General features: G+C 41.1%; 1 protein-coding gene across 2 annotated transcripts in view; it reads left to right on the top strand.

The window, feature by feature from the left end:
* The first annotated feature begins 297 nt into the window (after positions 1-297).
* FAM81A (family with sequence similarity 81 member A) overlaps positions 298-10472 on the top strand; it is a 40533-nt gene continuing 30358 nt past the window's right edge. The window contains exons 1-2 of one of the 2 annotated variants that reach the window (XM_087814532.1): positions 298-344; positions 1371-1641. In XM_087814532.1, coding sequence (XP_087670658.1) covers positions 298-344; positions 1371-1641 — 318 coding nt within the window. The other variant, XM_016208513.2, reaches the window with a different exon arrangement.

Raw genomic sequence — 10472 nt, 5'->3', positions numbered from 1 at the left:
CAGGAAACTACATTTAACAGTCTTTGTTGGTCTGTCTCACCAGGCTTAGCGATATTAATTTCAGGGGCACTTAGATTCTGCATGATTCTTTTCTCCTTATTTGGAAACATTTTCCGTTTATTTCATAGAAAAAGACATAAAGTCTTTACTACTATAACTGATCGGTGTGTCAGCATAATATATGATCCACTTAGTAACTTAGTAATATGCTTTAGAGGTCATTTAAGTTCTAGATATAAGCTGTTAAATAATTTAATGCTTATTTTTTCAACAGATGTGAATTACTAAAAAAGAAAAATGGCCCAACGGAGCACTGTATTTCCTTCTCTTGTCACCAAGGAAAGGTATAATATACGGAAAATATGCATCTAAGGTATACTTTTTCTTTTCACCAATCCCTTGAGGGCTGCTAGTGGGTGTGATGGCCATTGTCAATGAAGCTTTACAGCTGTTACATTATCCAAGAATGATTTTGTTCAAGGGCAAGAGCAGTAGTGTGTGCACCCTCTCCAGCTTTCAATTTGTAGGATACTGTGGACCACTCAGTGACCACGAGAGGGGAAGATCTCACAGTGGCCCTGCATTTCAGATGTACTTTTGGTCAACAGTGAAATACAATTCTGGAGACTTGGGGGACTGACGTCTCGGCTAACGCTTTTAAACCAGAAGTTGCAAACTGGGTGTCCATAGGCCAATATTGGCTCATGGAAGTACAGTTTTTGATCTGCATCATCTTAAATACTTTTTAAATGAGTTGTTACCACTTAAGAATCAGGTGATGTCACATACAAGTCTGGATTTCCTGGATCTTCTTGAAATATCAGATGATCTGGAAAAGTGGACCGGGCCTTCCCAGATGGTCACTTAGGGGCGGAACAGAATCGTGGCTCCCTTTTATCGAGGAATGCCCTTTCCATTTCTCCAAAGCCCTCACCACTCCCCATTACATCACGCGAGGTGTGCTTCACTCATTTATGTCACCTCCCTGACTCTTGTAGGCATTCGGGTTTGGAACCACTGCTTCAGGGGGAGGAAGGAGGGGGGCCTGTCAGGAGATTTTGTCAATAAGCTTGGTCTTGATAACACAGCTTATGCTGGGAAGACATCTCAGTGTGCCCAGTGCCACCAGCCTCTTGCTTTTGGAGGTCATGGAAGCTGCCACCTGCACACTTTGCTCTCTCGATCCGATTGTTTAAAGTTGCTGCCTGGTTCACGTAGAAAACTCTTTTGGGCAGAAACCCTGCCTCAAACCTCATTTAGCTTGTAGGGCTAGATAATTTGCATTGTCTTCTCTGGGAAGTCTTGAATCTGGCTTTAAATATGGCCCTTTCCTCGAGTAGCAACCCTAGTAACGCGGTTCCCTTCCGCAGGCGAGTCAGGACCATGCCCCGACACAGCCAGTCCCTGACCATGGCACCCTACTCCGTCAGCCTAGTGGAGCAGCTGGAGGACAGGATCCTCTGCCACGAGAAGACGACCGCCGCCCTCGTGGAGCACGCCTTCCGAATTAAAGACGACATCGTCAACAGTTTGCAGAAAATGCAAAACAAAGGGGGCGGCGACCGCCTGGCCAGGCTTTTCTTGGAGGAGCACATCAGAAACATAACTGCCATAGTGAAGCAGCTTAATCGGGATATCGAGGTAAGGGGGTGAGCAGGCGGGCTGTGCTCTCCACCCACTCCTTCCACCGCAGGAGGTGGGCAAGGCCAGCTCCCACCTCCCAGGCGGCGATGCCTTCACACCAGAGCCGCCTGGCTTGTGTTCTTAATGATCACCAAGGAAACAGCTTGAACAAATATCCCAGTTAAATTTATTCCGGTATTTGATACAGTTACTGTGAGCGTTATTTTTGTTTAATCTAAATTTACCTTGCTGATGATTAAATCACTTTGTTTTGTTTGGCTCTCAAGGGAGAGAGAGAAGAACCGGTCAAATCGTTTCCCTGTAAAAAGCCTTCATATCATTGAACGCAGCTATTAAATCAATTACTAGGTCAGCCTTTGCTCTTCTGATTAAATATTTCTAGGTGATGATGATTTTATATAATAGAGTTTATTACTCAAACAACCTAGAGATTTAAATTGCTTCTCAGATCCTCTTTTATTGCTTTATTTTTCTCTGCAATGAGCCCAGTAAAAGGCCAATATTGTCTATTTTTAGAATTTGTAAATTTACTGCTACTAATTGAGCGATCACAGGAATCACACAGTTTAGTTCAGAAACCTTAAGATCACTTAAGGCCCGGGCTTCCATCACTGAACATTGTTAATATCCTTCACATGTAATTTTAAAATATATAAGTAAAAAGTATATTGACTAGGTTAAGGAAAACCTTTGTTTCAAGTCATAGAAATGGTGTCTTAATTATGCTTAGGAAATTAAGCCTCATTTTTTTGGTGTTGGATATGTATGTATGTATTTAACAGTCTTATTGAGGTATAATTTAAAAGCCACAAAAATTCACCCATTGTAAATGTACAAATCAATGATTTTTAGTAAATATATAGAATTGTGTATCCATCAACACCATTTAGTTGTAAAACATTTCTATCACATCCGCACATTAATATAAGCCTATTTGCAATCAATTTCTACCTCTACCCCAGCCCCAGGCGACCACCAATCTGCTTTCTGTCTCTATAATTTTGTCTTTTCTGGACATTTCATATAAACGGAATCTTATGAAGTCTTCTGCATCTGGCTTCTTTCACTTAGCATAATCTTTCTGAGATTCAGCCATGTTCTAGAATGTTCTTTTTATCTCTGACTAGTATCCTATTGTATGGATATACCACATTCTGTTTGTCCCTTCATTACTTAATGGACATTTGGATTGTTTCCAGTTTTAAGCTATTATGAATAAAGCTGCTGTGAACACTTGTGTACAAGTCTTTGTGTGGGCATATGTTTTCATTTCTCTTGGGTAAATTTCTAGGAATGGAATTGCTAGGTCTTATCGTAAGCTTTTGTTTAACTTTTTAAAACATAGCCAAACAATTTTGCAAAGTGGCTCTAATTATTTTACAGCTCACCAGTAATGTATGAGGTGTCCCGTTTTTCCATATCCCCACCAACGCTTGGTATTATCTGTCTTTTTTATTATAGTCATTATAGTGCATGTGTAGTGGTTTTCATGGTGGTTTTAATTTGAATTTTCTTAATGACTAATGATGTTGAGCACCTTTTCATATGCTAATTTATCATTTGTGTGTCTTATTTGGTGAAATGTATACTTAAATCTGCCTATGAGTAGAGTGATCCAAGGACTGGAAACAGCTGGAGCATGTTCCCTGCAGCAGCTGTCCCCGAGGGATACTGGCCAGTGGTTTTTGCTGCTTGGACCTAGGAATAATGCCTTTTGTGTCTTTTTCTTAGTCAGGATCCCCACCTGCCTTGTCGATTGTGTGAACTTCTCCCCTATAGCCTTCCAATAAATTCAGTTTCCCCTCCAAAATTGGTCAGGTTTAATTGCCTGCAACCAAAGAGCTCTAATGACATCTGAGGGGGCAAAGAAAATTTAAGAAGTTGCCAGAGATAATTTACTTGTTTGTGGAAGGTGTGTCTGTATTTGGGGTGCTCTTTCCAGTTTTATATTTGAGTGCTAAAGCTTTATCCCAGAGGCTGAATCACTTGCCAACCCCAAGTTAAACATTTCAATTTTGAAAGGGGTTAGAGAGAACTTAGGGGCCTGATAGCCCCCCACACCCAAATCTAGAGAGGGAGAGAGATAAAATCAAAGTGACTAGGGATAAATAATGATGGTCAGGTTCCCATCCTCTCAACCAGTGGCAAAGAAGTGTGTCTTTTAAAAATACAAACACCCCTATGTTTCATCTTAGAAAATAGTGTGACCTCCCCGTTCTTTCCAGGGCCAGCATTGCCTGTGAGTACTCAGCTGGGCTCCCTTTGTTCACTTGGGTGGTGGACAGACTAGAGACGGGAGCCGATCTAATCTGGCAGTACTGCCCCGGGTAAAAGCAGCGTGTAACTCTACCCTTAGAAAAGCCTGGACTTGATTTTTCCTGTCAACTCTGGGATCTGGGGAATAATTTCCCACTTGGTAGCTACTGTGTACTAATTCAACAATCAGAACTATTTTAAACATATAATTTCCAGCTTCAGCTGAGCCCTCAATGCTGATTTATAGCTGCTTCATTCTAGGAAGCCCTCGGTTCCCTTTCCTTTAATGCACTTGCCACGGTTACCATAGCATTTACTGAACAGGATTGACATTGGTGTTTTCACGAGTCTGGTTCCCTTGATAGATTGTGAGCTCTTCAAAAAGAAAGGGACCTTGTCTTACTCATCTTTGCATTGTCCAGCACAATGTAAATACCATGAATGCTTATTAAGTGAATACATGCCCAATTCAGAGGGAGGCCAGTTGCAGATTCGCTGGTAGCAAAAAGGGCTAGAAGAGACAGGCCCTGAGGTCACCTGTGCAAACTGTGTTCCTTTTCAGATGAGGCTTCAGAGGCCCAGGCAAATGAAGGGACTTGCCTGAGGTCTCAAGGCCAGTAAGTGTCAGTGCTGAGACTAAACCCAGGTTATTAAGCTCTAACAATATGCTCCTTTTACTTTTCTGCTTCGCCTTCTGGAAGCTTATCTAGAGCCCCAATCTTAGGTGACCAACCTCCAAATGCGACAGGCAGCGCTAGTCAGCTACTGTTTGCTTTCTGAGCATTTCTACTCCTTCAAGAATTTCTTCATGAAACTAGGTAATTCTAGCTTTAGATCTCACCGAGTTTCTCCCTGCCTCATCATTATTTAATGTGAATTCATTGAACAGCTAATTTGAGGCACTAGCAAACATAGCTAGAAATCCAAAGTCATCAATCATTTAGGCTTTTGCTAATTATTTAAGTTGTGTTTATAACAGTTTTTCTTTAATGTGTTTCTTTAAGATGATTTTTTAACAATTTGCAGTGCAACGAGTTTTAAAGTTATTTCAAATCTGCTGTTTTTCCATCTGAAACACATTTTATGTAATAATTACTCTTGCCTTAGCAGACAACACTCTTTCCAATTTACATATAATTTTTGCAGTTTGCAATTTTGCAAATGAAAAGATGATTCCACTGTAAAGAGGGAGACTGAGTAAAATCTAACTCTGGTAAAAAAAATTACACACATGAGCATTTACTTTTATGACTGGTAATAACTATACATCATTATAAAGTAACAGAAGGAAGTTTGGAAGCTTAGTAGACTCTGATATGAAAAACTAATTACATGGTTTTATATATATTATAAGCCTGAGTATGTTTACTCAAATGTAACCAAAATTAGGATGCTTGATGAAACATCAAAATTGCCACATTACAGCCAAACTTTAAAAAAAAAAGAAATCCTGATGTAGATTAAAATTTTATTTATTTAGGATACTAAAAATTTTAAAGTACTAAAAAGAGGTCTTTATAAGTAATATAAAATTGGGAGGGTGGGTATTATGCAAATATCATGTTTACATATTTAAAGCAAAGAGGTATGGTGATATGCAAACTGTATTTAAATTATGTGAAAAGTGTATTTTTTTGTCTGTAGAGTATTTATTTTCTATTGATTTTTAGAGAGAAAGGGAGGGAGATGGAGAGAGAGAAAGAAACACTGATTTGAGAGAGAAACATCAGTTGGCTGCCTCCTGCATGACCCCCTGTCTGGAATAGAGCCTGCAACCTGGGCATGTGCCCTGACTGGGCATCGAACCAGCAACCATTTTGGTGCATGGATGATGCCCAGCCCACTGAGCTACACTGGCCAGGGCTGTCTGTAGATTCTTAATGAATTTCTTCTGTAAATTGTCTGGTTCTAAAATTATTTTTATTACCAATTTACACATATTTTTCAGTTCACTCAGTAAAATTTTACTGGGCATTTCTTTTATAAAAATATGTCCCTGCAGGTGATATTGTGTAAGAAAAGCTGAAGCCAGTCTTAACATATAAAGCTCACTCCAGACTCCTTATAGAGCTAGTTAAAGTAAGTTAATGTTAGTACTACATCTTGGTAAATTTGCCTAGATAAGTCTTTCTAATTCTCTGCCATATGGCTCTGAACGGTTATACACAGAAAGAAAAGTAAAATATATTGTCAAATTGCTAGTCTATGTGATCCTTAAGAAGTAGAACCAAGTCTTCATTTTTCTATTTTTAGCACCTACCAATGTCTAGCACATAGTAGGAGCTCAATAAATGTTGCATAATCAGTGTCTCCAGGGACCTTGGCCTTTCCAGGACCCTGTAATTATTGCCCATGTTCTGTTAGTAGATTCCAATGTCAAAGCAGATGATTCTTGTGTACTAGTACTCAGGGGGTGCTTGACAAATGCTGAATGAAAGAATATATTGTTTAAATACATTCCCACCCATTGTCTCCATTGGCAGTTTACCTTGTGATGTGGAGTATGTTATCAATTATTTATTCTTTAGAAACTTTCCACAAATTATCGTCATCATTATAAATTTAGAAGAGGTAATATAGTCAACTATGAATTTTGCATGTCTAGATTATCCATACTGCCTTTTTAAAATTTCTTATCAATCCCAGGAAGCCAGATCCTGGTGAGCAGTCCATGGCCCTTTTGTTGGTGGTAAGCTTTCCTTTCCATGCCAACTTGATGGTTTGGGGAGGTGGTTGGGATCCCATGTCCCCTTAGAGCTTTTACTGTGTCTTTGGGGAACTAGGCAGTGGGATCTGCTGCCTGGCTGGTTAGACTCTGTGGCCCTACTCCTGGTTGCCATGCTTCATAAGGTCCCACTGGCTTGGGGTTTGGCTTTGACCTAATTGACTTATGGGAACCTGTGTCAAGCCTTCATCTAATTGACTAGATTATACATAGTTTGTTAGTTTAATAATTTACAAATGGGCGTTCTGAACTCAAGCGATGAGTGCAGAGTTGGGCTTTATTAACATGTTGAAACAGAGGCGTAGACAGGGGTGAACAGATGGGAACTGGTACATCTAGCACTGGCAGTGAGGAGTCTTGGCTCCTGGACTTCATGTCTTTTACCTAAAAAGAGAATCTTGGCCTGCAGCTCAGCGATCTTGTGCCATTGGAACAGGCCTATCAGCAGGGGGACTTTGGTGATTATCATCTGTGTTAGGGTTCTCCAGAGAAGCAGAACCAGTAGGATATACATATAAACTTTATTTACTATAAGGTATTGACTCACATGATTATGGAGACTGAGAAGTCCTGCTATCTGCAGGCAGGAGACCTGGGAAAGCTGGGGAGATAGTTTGAAGGCCTCAGAGCCAGAGAGCTGATAGAGTAGATTCCAGTCCAGGTCTGAAGGCCTGAGAGCCAGGAGTGCTGAGGACGGGAGAAAAATTGATGTCCCAGCTCAGTCAGGTAGAAGTCGGATTCCAGCTTCTCCCCCTCTCTTTCTATTCAGACTCTCAAAGGATTGGATGAAGCCAACTCATTTTTGAGGAGGTCCCTCTACTTTTACTCAATTCACCTTTTCAAATGCTAATCTCTTCCAGAAACATCCTCATAGATACCCCCAGAAATACTGTTTAACTAGCTATCTGGGGCATTCCATGCCTCAGCCTAGTTGACATATAACTAACCATTACATTATCCAAATTCATTTTGCTTTCACTCTACCCACTAGACGTAGCTTGTTGTGTGGCATGGCTCTAGGGGGTGAAGACAGTGAATTGAAGGGAATTTGAGTATTTCTTCAGTTCTGTTGATAGAGTTTTTTCAGTGTACATTAACTAATTGGTGTTCTGGTGCCAGCCCTTGTTTCCATATATTTTTGCTAGTCTAAGTTTATTTTTGAGGACCTGATCACCTCTGGGCACTAGCTAGCTATAGTCTCTGAGTGCTCAGTGTAGAAAACCAAATCCTGGAACATGGATTTAAACGAATTGATAAGTTACTCAGCTCCCCACTGGGAGCCAGGCATTGTTAGAGGCCCTGGGGCTACCGTAGGGACCCAGACATACAAGGCTGCTGCTCTTAGGCCTGCTGTGCATTCTGGCTGGGTTTATGGGAGTGAACGCTAGGTAACAAAGGTGATTTCAGCCTAAGTCAGGTCTCTGATAATATGATGGGGAGTGATTGTGTGGCTGTTTCAGGAAGGGTAGTAGGGATGTAAGGTGATGTGAACTGAGACTAGAATGACAGAAGGGGCCAGGCAAGCCAAGGCTTTGGGGGAGAAGACACATGGGGCAGAGAACATTCCAGAAAGAGGGAACTGCAGGTTCCAAGGCCATAAACAGGAAGAAACTTGGCATGTTTGAGGAGCAGAAAGGGGACAAGTGGGACTGGGTGTCATGAGCTGGGAAAAGCACCAGATCATTAGCCTTGAAGGCTATGATAGGAAGCCGGGCATTTGGAAATGGGAAGCCATGATTCATTTTTAAGCAAAGGAATTGAATTCATTCACACTCTTGGTGCTGGGAATATAGTTGTGGATAAAACAGATAAAAATCTCTTGTCCTCCTGTTGCTTACAGACTGATTTGTGTTTCAAAAAAGGGGATCATCTGGCTACTGTGTGAGAAGGGATTGTAGGAGAGCAAGAATGGAGGCAGGGGGTTGGGTTGGGGGCCGCTGTGGCAGTTTAGGGGTGAGGGGACTGTTGGGGGCTGTTGTGGCAATTCAGGGGTGAGGGGATTGCAGCTTGGATTGAGGGACTCACCTTGGAGATGGAGAGAAGTGGATGGTTCTCGATCTGTTTTGGAGATCTGACAGGCCTTCTCCATGTTGGAGGTGGGAAGACTTGTGCTTAGGAGTGGGCAAGTTCAGGGGCCCGCTGATGTCCAGATAAAAATGCCAGGAAGGCAAGCTCATATATGTGGCTGCAACTGCAGGAGGTTTAAGTCTTAGTGGGATGAGTAAACAGCATGCGGCAGGTGACTCTGTCTGAGGAGGCCCTTCCCTGCGGGAGTCGGGACTTTCTCCAGGTAACACTGGAGTCCTACTTTCATTTCTAAATCCTCATATCTAGGAAGAGTTGGAGGAGAAACACAGACAGCTGTTTCTTCCATGGTCATTCCTAGGCAGCATTCGTGGTCTGGGTGGGTGAGGTCCCGGCACGGGACGGGTCCTTAGCATAAACTGCGCGGTGTCGTGCTGTGGAGCTCACACGAGGGGAACTCTCTACTGTCTTTGGGAAGGGGGCTTCTTTAAAGACAGGACATATCTTAAGAAACTAGATGAAGACTTGCGACATCACTTTTTCAAGGTGGCTGGCCTCTTTGCTTGCGTGAAATGCTGTTGTATGGGGTTAGGCCACCCACTTACCATCCTGTGGTCTTTCCTGCTGGAACTGAGCTCCCTGAAGGCAGGCGGGGCGCACAGCACACAGCAGGCATGCAGAAAACAGTTTCTTGAACTGAATTGAAAGGGATGGAGACTTGATGATATACTGAGGGTTATAACCTTTTTTAAGTAAACACAGCATGATGATGTATTGTTCCAAAGTGACAAATTAGGGAACATTACTGGCTTTTAGAGGGATTGTTTCCTAAGACTTCATCACAGAATTCCTTTAAGTAGTAAACTCTCTAGTGCCTTCTGTTCTCACAGTTTTCAGTAACATGAATATTGTGTTAAGGTCAGGTATAATTGTTTTTTGTATTATTCAAAGAAAGCACTTCTAATACAAAGTCTTATCCATCTGAAAGTTAAATGGGCCTCTCTTATTTCTAAGCATTAAAAGGCACTCAAAGCACAAGCACATACTTTTTTTTCCTTCTGGTTATAAAAGTAACGTAAGCTCATTATAGAACATACAAAAAGGAGGAATTAACCATAATTCCACTTTAGAGATAAGCAAAATGTTAATATTCTAGTATTATTTTCTATACATCTTATAACAGCTGGAACATGCTGTGTATTTATTTCGTATCCTTTCTTTTGGCTTAATATTAAATTGTACACATTTTCTCTTGTTTTCAAAAGCCCTCTCCGAACCTCTTACCAGTTGCATAATGTGCTGTGTGGCTCCCTTGTAAAATGTATGGCATGTGGATCGCACTCTAAGGGCGTTTTTGTGCACACATTTTTGTCATTTTTCTTATTATTTCCTTTAAAACTAATTCCAATAACTAGTATTGCTGGGCCAAAGGTTATGAACATTATGAATATATTTTGGTGGGTCACGCTGTGGGAAAGTTGTGTCAGGAGGTGCATTTTTGATAGACATTTTAGTATTATAAATTAAAAATATTTGCTTCTTTAATAGATGAAATGGTATGTTTTTTTAATTTTAAATAGACTTTATTTTTAGAGCAGTTTTAGGTTCACAGCAGAACCGAGCGGAATGCACAGCATCCCCACGAGCTCCCTGCCCCCCCACGCACATCGCCTCCCCATTAGCAGCATCCATACCACAGTGGTGCATTTTATGGTATGATTTTTATTTCCTGTTTCTTTGCTTACTAGAAAAGTCGAACTTTTAAAAAATGTGTTTTTAATGATTTTTGTTTCTCTTTTGTGAAGTGCTGTTTCTTTTCTTT

Source organism: Miniopterus natalensis, chromosome 1, assembly GCF_054644295.1.
Source record: "Miniopterus natalensis isolate mMinNat1 chromosome 1, mMinNat1.hap1, whole genome shotgun sequence".
NCBI classification, from domain to species: Eukaryota; Metazoa; Chordata; class Mammalia; order Chiroptera; family Miniopteridae; genus Miniopterus; species Miniopterus natalensis.
The sequence above is the reverse complement of the archived record's forward strand: the minus strand, read 5'-3'. Positions and strand labels throughout refer to the sequence as shown.